We start from the raw sequence: 17,142 nt of genomic DNA, 5'->3' as shown, positions 1-17,142 counted from the left end.
AAGGCTTTGTGGAATGGAAAATTCCATATAGTCCTAGCAAAGACATTTTTTTTGTGTGTGTGTACTCACTCATACTTAAAAAAAATCTGATTAAAAAGGCAGTATGTTGTAGGAATTTCAGAAAAGTAAAATTCTATAATAAATAAATATTACCGAGAATCCATCTAGTTATAACCATGGTTAAGATTTCAATGTAGTTTCTTTCTTTCTTTCTTTTTCTTTTTATGTCGGTTGTGGGGCTTGAACTCTGGGCATTGTCCCTCAGCAATTCAACTCAAGGTGAGCACCCCAACACTTGAGCCACAGTGCCACTTTCGGTTTTCTGAGTGGTTTATTGGAGATAAAGAGTCTCATGGACTTTCCTGCCCAGCCTGGCTTTGAAACATGATCCTCAGATCACAGCCTTCTGAGTAGCTAGGATTACAGGCATGAGCCACCGGTGCCCACCCTCAGTGTAGTTTCTCTCATTATTATTTTATTGTTATGATCAGCAACTTCCTTTGCAGTATTCAACACATTTTTTTAAGTGCTTGATAACTGAACTGCTTGCTAGACAAGCACTCTTACCATTGAGTTAATTTCCCAACCTCTCTTTTTTTTTTCACTTATCTTTCTTCTTTGTTTTTGTTAATATATTTGCTATACAAGAGGGGAATTCATGGTGACATTTCCATACACGTATGTAAGACATTCCAGTGGGGACCCTCCCCACACTGTCACACGCCTTTACCCTTGACTCTCTGCTTCCTAGTCAACTCCCAGAGATTTCCTTGTTCTATTTTCACCATAGTCTTCCCCTTTCATCCCTTTGTTTCTCTTCTTTTTTTTCTTTTCTGTTCTTTTTTTGTCAGGCATGGGTCTTTAACTTGGCCTGGGCACTCTCCCTGAGCTTTTCAGCTCAAGGTGAGCACTCTACCACTTGAGCCACAGTGCCACTTCCAGTTTTTCTGGTGGTTAGTTGGAAATAAGAGTCTCTCTGACTTTCCTGCCTGGGCTGGCTTTGAGCAGGGATCCTCAGATCTCAGCCTCCTGAGTAGCTACTCACTGTTTCTTATTACTCCATGTTTTCTGTGACATATAGGAGTTTGGACTTTGGTTAGCCATGCTTTCTTGTTAACTGCTTTTCTTCATTTGTTCATTTTTTCCCCACTGAATGATTATTTTTGCTGCTGTTTTTTCTCTTCCCAGTAGCTTTGAATTCCCAACCTCTCTTAATGAGCTTTCATGACATTCTTGCCCAGTGGTTAGTTATCCCTTTAATTTTTCAGAAGAGATAAAACCCTATCAAGGCTAAGGACAATCTTACCCACCAGTGCACATCTTTGCTACATTAGAATTTTTCCATTTTATTAAAAAGTTTTCACGTTAGTATCTTAAATGACAAAAGGCTAATTCAAGTTTCTATAAGTAACATTCTATAAAGGATACTGCATTCTTTTTTTTAGTCTATATTTTTTATTGTAAAGAGATATTGCATTCTTAAGGGGAAAATAAGTTAAATGAGAGCAAATAAATATACCAGCACTATTTTCCCTGTGTGGTAGGATTGTTTATTCTGTTTATTTATTTACATGGTGCTGGGGAATCAAAACCAAAGCATCACTCAACACAGACAAAGGCTCTTTCATTGAGGCCAGTCCTCCAGTTCAGTTTATATTTCTTTCTTCTTGTCTAATTAGGCATTCTAATTTCTTTGCATGTTACTTCACAATGAGAAAAGATACTTTAAAAAGAAACAATGGTAACTAATTTTTCATGATTCATAGTATTCCAAAGAATGAATTAAAATAACTTATTTCACCATTTCTTTATGATTGTTTATTTAGATGGTTGTCAACTTTAATACAACAAAACATATCCTCAAGGATATGTAGTCTGATTTTAATTGAGAGTCTTTACAGAATAAAGTATCAATCTCTCATCTGAAAGAACACATTATATAAATGTGCCAAATTTCACTTAACAGGTTATAGGATTTAAATAAAATGAATCTTCAACAAGCTAGCTAAACCTAAACTATTTTCTCATTGGTATCACTATCAGAATATGATACTCAATTTAATATAGACCGTAAACTTGGAAGAATCCTTCTTCAATAGAGAACAAAGTTTAAAGCAAATCTTCATCTCATAGCCACATATACTTTTAGGATTAATTCTTAGGAGATATTATTTGGTCTAAACTGAATGCCTGTATTCTTTCAGATTGTTTACTTGAGGGCAGTATTCAGGATTCAATTTTATGTAATACATATGCATTGGTCTACTCTCTATTCACTTAATCCTCATGATGCTTTTTACTTATGATGCTTTTTACTTATTAGAGGAAAGATTACCTTTAGGAATAAACAGGAAGATCCATTATTCAAAGTTACAGTGTCTTAAAGTTATTTAGACCTAAGATATGGAATTTCTAACTTCTAATTTAATATTATGCCTCTTGAGAGCTACAAAACTTTCAGATTATTTTAAACATATATTTCTTAAAAACACATGCAGCAATGTCCAGATCTTATACAGATGCAGATACTGCCATAACTTCTTGAGCCTCTTCTACAAATTATATGTTGTTTTGAATGAAGTTCTTACAAATTCAAATAACATAGAAAGAATTGAGATATCTATCGTTGTATTGTATAGTGACCAGATCTTATACCCATACTTTATTATAAACTCTGCTCTTTTCTGGGGGTGGAAGATCTGAATCCACAGAGAAAACAAGTGACTCCAGTTTCATTTCATATCAGGTTTTAAAGAAAATTAATTACTCACCAGCTGTAATGATGTCAAATATTTTTTCCACCACAAATATTTCTGGTAGGATGGTCCCATTGCACATAGTCCGTAGTAGCAGTACATTACCACATGTACAGCTGAATTTAGGAGAGCGTGGAATGTCCCCAAACCACCTGGAAAGATAAAAATATGTGTAATATGGGGACATTGTTCCTTACAATCAGATGCACTTTTGCCTAAAATAAGATTTTAGTATAATCATTTCTTACATTTAGTAGGAAAAAATTATATGAACTATCATCAATGTTGTAAACCAGTTATGAAACTAGAGGGAGGCCGGGCGCTGGTGGCTCACGCCTGTAATCCTAGCTACTCAGGAGGCTGAGATCTGAGGATCGCGGTTCAAAGCCAGCCCGGGCAGGAGAGACTGTGAGACTCCTATCTCCAATAAACCACCAGAAAACCGGAAGTGGCGCTGTAGCTCAAGTGGTAGAGCGCTCGCCTTGAGCTGAAGAGCTGAAGGACAGAGCCCAGGCCCAGAGTTCAAGCCCCACGACCAACAAAAAAAAAAAAAAAAAAAAAGAAACTAGAGGGAGCTAGAAAATATATTCAGTGCAATAAATTACCATGTTTGTATTTGTTACATTTTAACTGTAAGATGGTCTTATGATTTAGATTTACTTTAACTACCAGGTTGAGTTACCTCTTAAATATGATACATTAGCATAACAATAATCAGAATTTATTTTTAGTGAAGGTTAACATAGAGAAAGTAGACAAAGTAAATTCATCTTAAGCATAAAAGTTAATATTTTTTACACATATACCACTGTAACCACCAACAAGGTCAAGATAGACTATTCACAATAGCACATAAGATTCCCTTTGAAGATTCCCTTCATTCTAATTGTATCATCCACCATTTGTTTTGCCTATTAAACTCCCCATAAATGAAATTTACACATAGCATACACTTCTGTGCATGCCTTTTTTCAACAAATTTTTAAAATTCATGTGTGTTTCTGTATATGCTAATAACTTCGTGTGTGTGTGTGTGTGTGTGTGTGTGTGTGTGTGTGTGTGTGTGTGTGTGTGTTTGCTAGTCATGGGGCTTGAATACTTAGGGCCTAAGAACTGTTCCTGAGGCTTTTTAGTTTTTCTTCAAGGTTAGTACTCTATCACATGAATCACAGCTCCATTTCTGGCTTTTTGGTGGTTAATTAGGGATGAGAATCTCACAGACTTAACTGCCTCAGTTGGCTTCGATCCACAATTCTTAGATCCCAGACTTCTGAGTAGCTAGGATTACAGGCATGATCCACTGGTGCCAGCAATAATATGTCTTTATACTGCTGTAGTATTACACCATAGTAGCATGAATGTGGCAGCATTTATTCATTCTCCTATTTAAAAACATTTACATTGTTTCTAATTTGATCTATTACGGACAGGGTTTCAAAAACATTTGTGTTTGTGTCATTGTGTGGCATCAAATTCACTTTCTGCAATCTCAATAATTTTCATTAAATATTATTCGTGTCACAAAAGTTCTGGCAGTAAAAACACTGGCTTTCATTAGTAAGCTATGCTAAATTGATTTTAAGCAATTATTGTTTTTTCCAAAATAAATAAGTATTAACTGTTAAGCCACTTTTTTGTTTATAGCTTCCATTTGATTATACTTTCCTATCTGAGTTTTCCTCTTTTAATTTCACTAACTTCAATTGTAAAAGAAACAGAAATCACTTGGAAATAGAAGACAATCATTTCAATTATTTTGACAATAGCAGCAGTCCATGGAAAAGATTAGCTGATAGATAATGGGATTTCTCACTAGGGTCTCTTTCCCAAGGGTTTTACACAAAGGAAGCTTCATTTTTTAATGTATGATCTGACTCTACTTAGTGGCCAATAATTTAAGTTTTATGCCAAGATACTCTTATTTTCTTAATTCCAGAATTCCTCGATTCTAAAAGTAAAGCGAATATTGAGTCTAACTTAGGTAGACATACTATATACAATTATATACTTTATATATAAATATAAATTTATCCCTTCTAATATAACATTCTAAGGAAACATACCATAAAACTGTTGCATACTAGAAACTACTTACCAATAATTATTCACAATAACAACAGTTATAGATAATTTTAGAGACTACCACTATTAAACTACTCACTTCAAATGACCTATTTTAAATTGTTTCTTTTATGTAGGTAAATATTCCCCCAATGCCTCATTTATGACATGTTTCCTAAACTTTCTGCTTCTGAGAAGAGTAAATCAAATTTCAGCTAAACCCTAAATGGTCACAAATGTTAGAATAAAACAAATTCATGAAGAAAATTAACAACTTCTCAACTTTTACAATTTACATTAATACAAACTAATCTTCCCAAAACAACCTGACCACATAAATTCAGTAATGTCAACACACCTTTCCAGGGTAACTTGAAAATAGAATAATTGTCTATTTTTAATAGCTTAGAAGTCAAGCTACTTCAAGAGATAACCACCAGGTCCATTTGCTCATGAAAATACATATACAGGAAATCCAACTCTGCCTTACAAGGGACTCAGGCAGAGTTTCTCACTGTTACTTGATAGAAAAGTATCCTGTTTTCCACTTCACCATTTAAATAACCTAAAATGGGAATTCTGTGATAGGAATTTAAGAAAGCACCAATTTAGTTAGAAGTGTTTGTTTAGTGACAGTTACTGAGCAGAATATAAATTAAATAAAATTAAAATTTGCTTGTTTTCTTTATTGATGATTATTTTCTGGCAAGTTACTGGAATGAATTTTTTCACAGAGAAATGATATTTTAATCAGCAATGCCTTTTATTCTTTGGAAGTGTTTTCATTTTCAAATGATTTTCTAAGCTTTCTTTCTCTACAAGAATAGATCTGAAAAGCAAACATTTCAGGAATGAGTCACAATTAATGCCATCACATTTTACTTCTTTGGGTTGGGGGTTGGGGGTAGAATTAACCTGGGTAATTATCACAATTCTCCATGTCTCTCAAAGAGAATCTCAATACAATATTTTTAAATGGCCCCAGAAATGTTTTTATCATATTGAAAAGAAAAGCTAATTGTTTTCATCTCAGAGAAGGGTACAAAAGACAAATAGGCAATCAAATACTAGAGATCTGCTGTGCTCAAGGTTTTGAAGAGAATGGCTTAAACCGCCAGTATCCTAAAGATCGAAGCTGATGGCAAAGCACACTTCCTAAGACTGCACTTGCCACTCATTAGGGAAGCTGTGCGAGTATCCTTGAAAACACCCCACATAAGAGTGAATGAAGGAGGAGGCTGCAATGCTTGGTAAGAAATGTACGCATTATCCTGCCCACGTAATTGTAACTCCTCTGTACAGTATGTTCACAAATAAAATTAAATTAAATTAAAAAAAAAAGAGTGAATGAAGCACCAACTCTCAGAATACACAGGAGACAAGAAAATGTCATTTTTGCCCTTGCACATTTTGTACAGATAAGGGGCACTGGGGTGTGGATGAGGAACCCATTATAAATAATTGATGTCCTGAAACATGGTGACACTTAAAAATCCAGGCAGGTTACATGTTTCAGTTTTCACTAGTGAAACCATTGCTTGTTTGGGGGGATGGAAACTAAAACTATGAATGAGTTCAAACTTGAAAGTAAGAACTTTCTCCATTCTTTAAATAACATGTGTATCTCCCATTAAAGAGCTAACAGATATTCAATACAGAGCAATTGGAAAATATAGAGGATGACAAAGGGAGGGAAACTACTTTTTGTTTCAATACCTCCAAATCACCTGGGAATATTTTGGAACATTGTCTTCTAATCATTTTATATTTATTTTTCTGAGCTATGATAGTACAGTCATCTCTCAAGACCCACGCAAGATGGTTGCAGATGCCTCTGAGGATATTAATATCTAGGTATTCAACATTAGTCCCTTATATGAAATAGTGTACTACCTGCCAAAGACCTTGTGTATCCTCCATATAATTAAATAATCTCTAGATTGCTTTCAATACCAAGGAACAAAATGTTATAAAAATACTTGTCGTGTTTTACTACTTTGGGAGAATGATAAGAAAAGAGTTTGTACATATTCAGTACAGATGCAATTTTTTTCAGTATTTTCAATAATAAATACAGAGGGTCAGCTGTATTCTAGTCTCATGGAAAAGTTAAACAAATTATGTTTGTGAAAACACCTTTACTAACATTCTTTTTTATTTTTGGTGGGATGAGTAAAAATAATGAAGACTAAATACTACAGTTAACTTAGGGTTTTTAATTGGGCAGAGCTAAGACTATCTTGTTAGACCACGGGTTTAATTTGTACACTGGCATACATCATAGGAAAAAGTGGCTACATTTAGTTTAACAAATTCCTTCACAGATAAATACCAACATGAGATAAGAAAATGCTTTATACACTGGGACATGATATCTGAAGGCCCTTTACCTATGTTTCTCAGCCCCTATGGCTCCTCTAGCTCTGACATTTTACAACTGGCTTAGCCACATCCTTTCACCCTATGTCAAGTGTCTAAATCTCAAAAAACTGCACTTCTTCTTTTAGTCTAGCAGGGACAAAATGCCTAGTAGAGGTGAGCTATTCACAGAAATGTTAAAGCATTGCTGAGGATGAGTTAGTTTATATTAAAACTTCTACAATGGAAAGATAACTAGAAAGAAACAAATCCTCCAAACACAATGTGCAAATGTAAGAATATGTACTTGAGGATACTGCTTACTTAGTATATTATGAACGAGGTGAGATTGGTAGTGCACACTTGTAAATCCCAGCTGTATGGGACATAGAGGTGAAAGGGCCACAGTTCAATGCCAACTCAAGATAAAAAGTTCCTGAGTCTTTATCTCAAAAGAACAAGTGGATGTGGTGGTGCCTGACTGTTACCCTTGCCATGTGGATAAAAAATGGAGGGACCATGGTCCAAGGTTGGCCCCACGCAAAAAAACAGCAGACCCTATCTAAAATAGCAACTAAAGCAAAATGGGATGGGTCATGGTTTCAGTTGTAAAATGCTTGCTTACCAAGCACAAAGCCCTGAATTCAAGCCCCATTATGGAAGAAAAAAATCCAAAACCTTAAGATAGGATAAAATTACTGCCTACTGTCTCCAATTCTAAATGTGCAGGGACATAAAATCAAACTGAAACAAACAAAAGAGCCTGTGCATCAAGCTTTTGAAGTATCTTTGACCCAAAAGACACTAACTAAACATCCTTTCACATGACAGTGTGCTTTGGGAAGTGAAGGTAATTGCAGTTATCTGACATGTATTTAAAGACCTGCTGTGTTCCATAGTTTGGATATCATTGTTCATCAAAGGTTCCCATGCTGGAAGCATGGGTAATCTTGTGGGTTAGTTAACTTAGAGTAGGTTGTTACAAAAGAATGAGGCTGGCCCTTCCTTAGACTCGTTTCCTCTCCTGACAGGTCTCTTCTGTCTTCCATGTGTTCCTGCCATGATGCCATCTGCCATATTGACACCACCAGAAGAATCTCACCAGAGGCTAAATAGAAGTGGCTGCTTGATCTTGGACGTTTAGCTTCCCAAACTGTCAACTAAACAAACCCCTTTCCTAAGGCCTCTTTTTTAAGCCTCAAGTATTTTGGTTAGCGTAACACAAAATGGACTATGACAGGAATGGATTAGCCATTGGAAGGCTAACAAGTCATAGAACTTGTGATAAACATTCTAACTTACTGGAAAGAAAGAACAGTTATCTAACTAGACTCCTATGAAGCCAACATATTTTTGATACCATTTAAACTGTTTATTGTTTACTTATATAAAGATTGTAGTAGAACTCTATGAGGAAAGAATAAAATAGGAACAAAATGAATAATACATTTAGAATACCTGGCCATGCCTATCAAAAGAATTAATAGTGTGGAGAGTCTAGTAAAGAGTCCTATGTTTAACACAAGTACTATTTTGAAAGTCAGAAGTTCAACGAAGTGACTCTTGGATTGCTTGTGTTTCTTGTAAATTATATTAAAGGCTAAAATTTATACTTGTAGCATAGTAAAACTGTTATCACGTGATCCCAGCTCTCCCTTTTCTACCTGCAGCGAATTTGACTCCAAACCACCAGGTCCATGGCATGATAGTGTGATGGAAGACATGGAGGAAAGTCACTTGGTTACTTTTCTTACGCAGAACAAAAAAGATCTGGAATAATTTAAAGAAAATGAAGTTCATAAAAAAATCATGCAGTAACTTATCAACTCTTATGAACGTATTGGCAAAGAGCAAACTATCTCACATCATATTTTCTTGGAAAGAACAGCTTTACAGAGGGCTTTCAGAAGGCTGATTCTCTCTGGGCAAGCTGCAATATTCATTGTTGTGAGGAAACTTAGGTATGATAGATACCTAATTGTGGGAGTCCCAGTAAGAAAATAAGAAGTTCCATGTAGATTTAAAAATCAAACGTAGGAAGTGAAAACTTTGGCCAAACAAATTATCAAGAGAAATATTATTGGTTAAAACAAAGTCTCATTGAATTTGGAAGCATATAGAAAAAATCCTTGTTAGGGCTGCAATCATTTCATTGTTCTCTCACACATCCTACCACTTCGGATAAGGGATCACACTGAAAGATGACTTGCAACAAACAACAACAACAACAACAACAAATCAAGTTAGCAACTTATTAATGAAAGATGAAGGGAGAAAAAAACCTGAAGAGCGCATTTGAAAAATATGATGGAAACAAAAGCAACATTGTACTAGAAAAATGAGGAAGGTCAGAAAGGTATCATTCTGATCATATCCAGAGGTCTGCAGAAATTCTACAAGCAAATGAGTAGAATTTGGGTTGGAGGAGGATATTCAAAAGTATTTCATGGCAAAATTCTGAATAAAAATCATGACAAAGCACAAAAAATTACATAACAGAAGTACTGGAGAAATGTCATCTAGGAAAGGCCACAAAGGCAGCAACAATTTCCTTATGGAAGTTAGAACTGAGAACATGCAAAGCAGAGTCAATGAAAGCCAAAATGCATTGGCTATGCACATGGAAGAATGCAGCCTGGTACAATTTTTTTAAGCCATAAACTAACCATCTGGAGCTTTGTCCCACTTAGAAGCTTTTCCCTGGATAAGATACATTGCTTTTAGCTTCAACTTTTTTTCTAAGTGAGAGTTTGAGAGTAGATAAATGGTTCTCAACGCTGACTGCATACCAAATAATATCAAAGAATATTTTTAATAGCCAGCCTTGGTCTCTAACTCTAAACCATTTGAAACCAAAACTCAAAAGGTGGGGTACACATTTGTTTGTTTTATTCCTAATGCAATTAATAGGAAGGATGGCAGGGGGCCAAAAGTGGTCCCTGAATGAACAGCTTTAGCATCATCTGATTTCTTGTTGGAAGCACATTCTTGAGCTCCACCCAAGCTCTATTAAATCAGAGCACTAAGGTTGAGAGTCCATGTGGTTTAACAAAGCCCCTGAGGAATTTTAATACATATTAAAGTTTGACAACCACTAGACTCTAAATTCATCAAAGTCTCTTCTGACATTATATGACTAGCCAATTGACAGTGTAAAGTATGTTATTATTTCCTAAAGAAATGTGTGGCATATATTCCAGAGACACTGTCAGTCTCAGAACAAGATTAGTTCCAAATAACTAAGTTCTACTTGTCATTAACTATCAGTCTTTCCTGAGTTACGCTGGAAATGAAAGTTCATGGCTTTCCTTCTTATCAAATATAAATCCCTGTCATTTGTCTATGACACCCAAGTCCAGAGTGGATCCTCACCAAGATCTGATGAGCTAAGGCCCAGCAAGTACAGACTTCAGAAGGGCAAGGAGATAGTTCTGGTGTCCCCCAAATTACCGATACTCCAGTGGTAATGTCTCAGCCTGGTGTAAGCTGATGAATTTTGGAGTATTTCGTATCTTAAAGGGATATGGTTAACATGATGCTTCCATATAAAGGACCAAATATAAGATGGTCTTGTGCTCTTGTCTTCCTGAACTTGCTTCTTAAAATAACTGCCATCATCTACATGAAGACATACTGGTTGTTTTGTTGTTGTTCGTTTGTTTCTTTTTTGTAGCATGTGTAGTAGTTAGCTGTTTATTTAATTTAGATACATATAAATATATATTTTAAAAATGTTTAGAGATTGTGAAATACTGGGAAATAAGTTTATCTTATCTAGTCTCTAGAAGTACAGATAAGAGGTAAAGAGAGAAGAGATAATTAGGCTATCAGACAACCACACCACAGAAGTTTATTACTTTCACTGAAACAGCAATGATTTACTTAACCAGGTGACTACATACTCACAGTGTCTAACAGCTCAATAAATTTGGAGAAGTAATAAAGCCAGCAGACACGTAACATCTGCAGAAACACACATAGATATACATTCATTTACATGCATAGGTATGAATTTATTTTATTCTATGTTTTTCATGGAAGAAAAGTTTAAATTTTCGGGAGAAAATGCATAACAAAGTCTACCATCTAAACTTTTATTAATGTACAAAGCAGAGTCACTCACATTGTGCAACTGTCACTGTTCCCCCTTCATAGAATTCTTTCCTCTAGTGACACTAAAACTCTGTATCCAGGCAAAAGCAACTTCTCATCCTTGCATTTCCTCCAGGCTCATACATCTCTTTCTCTTTTGTCTGTATTATTTTGATTAGTCTAGGCACCTTGTATAAGATGAATCCTCTGGTATTTGTCATTTTGTAACCATTATTTCAGTCAGCATAGCATAATGTCCTTGAACTCATCCATGTTCTTTTAAAAGCTAAATAAATTTAATTTTGCTTAAACATTCACCATCCACAAACCCTTAGGTTGCATACACTTTGGGTTACTATAAACAACGCTGCTATGAGCATGAGTGTACAATTATCTCATTCGGTCCTTGGCTTCCATTTCTTTAGGAATGTATCTTGAAGTAAAATTGCTAGATTTCTTATAGTAAATCTGTTTTTCTTTTTCTTCCTAGGGATCATATATGAATTTATTTTGAAATGCAAGTAATTTTAAAAAGTATTTGCATCTTACAGAAAAATTACACATCTGACATTCACTGATTTTTTCTTATAATTTTTAGCTTTCCTTCAACATACATGATCTGACAGTTGCATCATTTGTTCTTTGCCATTTCACAGCTAGTACTGCAAACAGAGTCCAAAAAGTTTTCCCATTGAATTGAGTTGCAAGTTTTACCACAGAGAAACTTACCCTCATTGCTTTGGGTGACTGTGAATAGTCAACAAGGTCACATCGAAATGAATAACCTGTTCCCCAGCCAGACATCACAAACTGCAAGAGAGCACATGCAGACTGAAGAGGAAGCATTTGTTCAAGAGCTAAAACAAAGGTAGTTTTGATTGCATGTTTCTTGCAGTAGGGGCTGAACCAGCAATCAGTACAGAGGAAGGCCATAAAAACAGTGATCAACTGTAGACACACTCCATAGAAAACATTGATATTAAGGATTTTCAAAACCACAAACTCATATATCATTTACACCAATTACGTTCTGATTAAGTTGCGCATTTCTTGGGAGGATCATTCGAGTGTAATGAAGGACACAATCAGCAATAATCTGGTTAATAATCTAGTTTATGTACATCTATGCGTTTGTGTACTTTTACCTAGGTCTAGATCTGTTGTTTCTGGTCATTTCAGATCTTCCAACCTCAAGTATTGCTTATTAATCAAAAAGTAGATGGGCAACCCAAAATTCCTCAATGTACCTTTACTTGGCTAAGTGCATGTGTTGTGATATGGTTGTTGAGAACTCTCCCACAAAACAAGACTCAGTCTGGATCCACAAAATAAGACTCAGACAATTTGGATCCACAAAACAAGTAAAAATTAAATTGCTCTTGTTAACAGTATGAGTGCAATCTGGCAAGACTTCATTCTAACATGTCCATTAACTAACCTTGCACTGATGGCAAAAGAAAACACCTACTGTTGATAAATTTGAATTATAATTTAAAGATTATATTGACTTCTTTCAGTTTGATAGTGGGAAGATACTCGTTCAAAAACAGTAGCTAGAGCTGGGCGCTGGTAGTTCATGCCTGTTATTCTACCTACTCAGAAGGCTGAGATCTGAGGACCATTGTTTGAAGGTAGCTGGGGCAGGAAGTCCTCGAGACTCTTGTCTTCAATTAATCACAGAAAAAGCCAGAAGTGGAATTGTGGCTTAAGTGGTAAAGCTCTGCCTTTGAGCAAAAGTAGCTCAGGGACAGCAGAGCCCAGGCCCAGAGTTCAAGCCCCAGGACTGGCAAGAAAAAAGTAGTTAAAAATGAAAACCTATAAGCTTTAATTTAAAATTAGTGCATATATTAAATATTTGGCTAAATATTGGGTAGTGATAATATGCTTTGTTCACTAATTTATCTTTGTGTGTGTGTGTGTGTGTGTGTTGTTTATATTTTAAAACAGGATTTGGCCAGGTGCCGGTGGCTTACTCCTGTAATCCTTGCTACTCAGGAGGCTGAGATCTGAGGATTTCGGTTCAAAGCCAGCCCGGGTAAGAACTCCGTGAGATTCTTATCTCCAATAAACCACCAGAAAACTGGATGTGGTACTGTGGCTCAAGTGGTAGAGTGCTTGGCTTGAGTTTGAAGGGCTGAGGGACAGTGGCCAGGACCAGAGTGCAAGTCCCACAACCGACAAAAAAACAAAAACAAAAACAGGATCTTATTATATAGCTTGGATTATCCTTGAACTTATGATCTTCCTTTCTTAGACTCCCAAATGCTAGGATTCTGTGTGTGAGCAATGCCTAGTTGCTAATTTATTATCCTTATAAGTTATAGCATCTTTCTTAAGTTGTTACTGATGCTACCAAAGCACATTTTAAATTTGTTTTTCTTACTATTAAAGCTAAATGACAACATTACAATAAATTCAGTTTTTAAAACAAACATTTACAAGACTTCATCAGGATGATTTTTGTTAATTTTGAGGCAAGGTCTTGCCATGTGGCCCAAGCAGACCTTGAACTCAACAAGATCCTCCTGCCTCTCTCTGTCTCTGAGCATTAGGATGAAAGGCTTAAGTATCCAATTCTGGCAGAATAATATTTTAATGGTGCAAAAAAAGAAGAAATAAAGGAGATGGACAGTCTGTTTCAGTCTTGGCTTTATAAAATGAAAGAATTGAGGCCTAGAAAGGTTCAGCAGCTTGCTCAAAATCAGGCAGTTCATTAGTAGCAGAATCAGGACCAACTTGTCCCTAGTTTCCTGGCTTCCAAGGCTGTTTTTAACCCTCATATAATGTACTGTACACTGTATATATTTTTCTATGAGAACATGCTATTTATCTATGAGAGCCTGCATTTTCTCTGTTCCCCACCTCTCACACATATTCCCATTCAGATGTTTGTACTCTAGAAGAAACACTAGAATGGTCTGTGAGTTAATTTTAGAAATAAAAGCTTCAGGGAGGCCTTTGAAGAAGAAGGCCAGCGTAGATTTTAGGTGATTGGATCAGGTAGATTTGTAGCAAGAATCAGGTTGATGTTAAGGAGGGCAGGGAGCTACTGCAGCTCCTCGTAGAGTTATGAATGAGCACTGGTAAATTGTGGTTAGAGCAAGCTATTCTGCTGGAGAAATAACAGAATAAGGAAATCAGCTAGAACGGAAAAGAATCCTAGAGAAGTGGGTACACTTGGGTGGCAAGTATGTTGACAGTATTATAGAGAGAGAATTTGTGAAGTTGCTTTCAGAGTGTAGAGAGCCTATTCCCCTTAGTGACAATCAAAGGACTAGCTCCTCCAGCTACTGTTTTGTATGAGTCTATGCTCTCTTTTGCCTCAAAGTTCAGGTAAATAAAACCCAAATAGTCCATCATTGTGTAGCTTATCACACAGATACCAGAAGTTTCTACCGTGATGATGACTACTCATTACAGACACAGAAGGAACTCTGATACCAGATGCAGTATTCAAGTATCAGTCCTTCACTTAAACTATTTTACTCTGAGTAAGTTATTTGATTTCTCTGAGCATGACTTGCCTCAAAACTAATGTTCATGAATTCAGTCAATTATCTAAGGCTAACTGTACAAATCTTTGGATTATACGTTTATTATCTGGCCTACCTATAAAATGTCTTTTGTTATGCACTTGTTCCCATGAGCTCAGTTTTCAAAATTCCTACCTCTCAACACGTTAACTTATATCAGTTACAAAAAAAATGGCACATAAACACAAAGACTTGGGCAAAATTCTCCCATTAGGAATACTGAAGACACTTGCCTCATAACACAGATACACAGAAAAGAGTACTATGAAAAAATTGTACGTTATCATTGCTTTCTTGAGTTCAAAGGGCTTTCGATTCTCCATGAGCTTTGGTCCCAGAGATTTGACAAAATAGACATAGAGTCCCAGGATGATGGTTTGTGGCAGAGGTGAGGACATTAAGAGCCAGTCTTCAACTCTTGGATCTAAGAGAAAAAAAAAAAAAAAACAATGTGTAAATGCACACACTTGCCAAGACAAAATTGAGGGCGACCAACTTTTTTTTTCAGATGAGCACCTGAAACCTGATATTGATAGTAAGCTGATCAATCTTTAATAGGTCCCTGTTATCAGTGGGCAATACAAATCTTAGGTATACAAACATCATAAATCATTTTACTGTATAGGTTTTATTCCTAATGAAATAAAGACAATGGTAACAGCACCACAGGAAGACATTAGTATCACTTTATGTGGTGAGAGTATGGAAGACTGGATTTTCCCTTCACTTTATAAAATTTCATATTATTCTGTTGATAACAGTAATTTCAATTATGGATTGTAATTAGGGTTTTTATGCTGGTGCTGGGCTTGAATTTAGGGCCTGGGCACTGCCCCTGAGCTTTCTTACTTAAGGCAAGCACTCTACCACTTGAGCTACAGCTCTATTTCTGGCTTGCTTTGTAGTTTGTTGGAGTCTCACAGACTTTCCTAACCAAATGGACTTTATACCATGATCTTCAGATTTCCGTTTCCTGAGTAGCGAGGATTATAAGCATGAGCAACCAGCATCCAGCAACTTCAGTTATTTTTAAGCACTAATACAGATTTCTTAATTGGGAATTTATTTTATCTTATAGTTTCATTGTCTCCATATGGAAAATATCAAATGACACCATCTTTTGGTTCTTTCTCTGGTAGCAGTAGGAAGAAAATAAGCCAGGAGAACCACGCTGGGCTGGTTCAGGAAGCAGAAGAGAACAATTTTTTAAACAAATTGTTTTTTCCTACAACTTAACATTTTCAGCATAGACCTTTTCTTAAAATCCCATGTGTGACTTTCAAGTCTTACATATTAAAAATATTATGGAAAAAGCTGGTTAATCTATCATTTTCAAATAATAAAATACCAAGCTTTAAAAATTCTATTTCACCAAAAATCTGGAGCAAGACAATCTGTGTTATGACCCCTGCTTACTCTCTGGCCTGATATATAGTTTTGGGAAACTGATTTAACTTTTCTGTGCTTAGTTTGCTCATCTGTGAATTGGGCATAAAACATGTATTTCATATAAAGTTAAATAAATTTCATGTAAAGAGGTTTAAGCGGTCAGTAAACTTGCTGCTGCTGTGACAGTACAAATTCTGTCACAGCAGCACAATTAATTACCTCTTATATTTTGCCATTAAAAGTCCATGACAAAAAATAATCCTAAGCCAACTCAATCAGAATCCTAGATCTTAGGAAACATACACTTTTTTAATACATAAAAAAGAACTGGACAAAGAACCTGATTCACTATTTAGAAATGAGAGACATGCAGATGGCCAGTGGAAATATGAATAAATGCTCAATATAACTTATCATTGGGGGAAATGCAAATCAGAACCAGAATGAGAACTAGTTGCCAGTGGCTATAATGCTTGGGAGGCTGAGAGCATAACATCAAAGTTCAGGGCCAGCTGGTTTAGAAAGTTTGTAAGACCTTATCTTGAAAATAACCAGCTAAATAAAATTAAATTAAAAAAATAAACAAACAAACAAACAAAATAACCAGCTAGAAGCAAGGCTCGAGGCATGCTTCAAGTGGTAGAACACAGCACGAGGCACTGAATTCAAGCCCCAGTACCACAAGAAAACACAAAAGAAACAGAACAAGATCTTACTTAGGTGGGAACTGCTCATATGAAGAAGTCAAAAGATAACAAGCACTGTGAAGTATACAGAGAAAGGGAAATCTTTGTATATTTGTGAGATGAACATAAATGAATATAGCAATTATAGATGATTGTACAGAACTGCCCTATGGTCAATGGGAATCCCACTTCTTCATATATTGAAAGGGATCAGTAAAAGATATCTGCATGTCCAGGTTCATTGTGGTATTATTCATAGGTCGACAA

The 17,142-nt window shown here is 35.8% G+C and overlaps 1 protein-coding gene across 3 annotated transcripts in view; it reads right to left on the bottom strand.

Moving 5' to 3' along the window:
• Elovl7 (ELOVL fatty acid elongase 7) overlaps nucleotides 1–17,142 on the bottom strand; it is a 77,354-nt gene that overhangs the window by 1,659 nt on the left and 58,553 nt on the right. For all 3 annotated transcript variants that reach the window (XM_042690888.1, XM_042690889.1, XM_042690890.1), the window contains exons 3-7: nucleotides 15,034–15,224; nucleotides 11,997–12,077; nucleotides 11,082–11,138; nucleotides 8,840–8,945; nucleotides 2,772–2,908 (exon numbers count right to left, since the gene is read on the bottom strand). In XM_042690888.1, coding sequence (XP_042546822.1) covers nucleotides 2,772–2,908; nucleotides 8,840–8,945; nucleotides 11,082–11,138; nucleotides 11,997–12,077; nucleotides 15,034–15,224 — 572 coding nt within the window. The remainder of the gene's footprint in view (nucleotides 1–2,771; nucleotides 2,909–8,839; nucleotides 8,946–11,081; nucleotides 11,139–11,996; nucleotides 12,078–15,033; nucleotides 15,225–17,142) is intronic.

This window comes from Dipodomys spectabilis, unplaced genomic scaffold, assembly GCF_019054845.1.
Source record: "Dipodomys spectabilis isolate Male_0828 unplaced genomic scaffold, ASM1905484v1 ptg000140l, whole genome shotgun sequence".
NCBI lineage: Eukaryota > Metazoa > Chordata > Mammalia > Rodentia > Heteromyidae > Dipodomys > Dipodomys spectabilis.
Note: the sequence above shows the minus strand (reverse complement) of the source record. Positions and strands in the feature narration are given on the sequence as shown.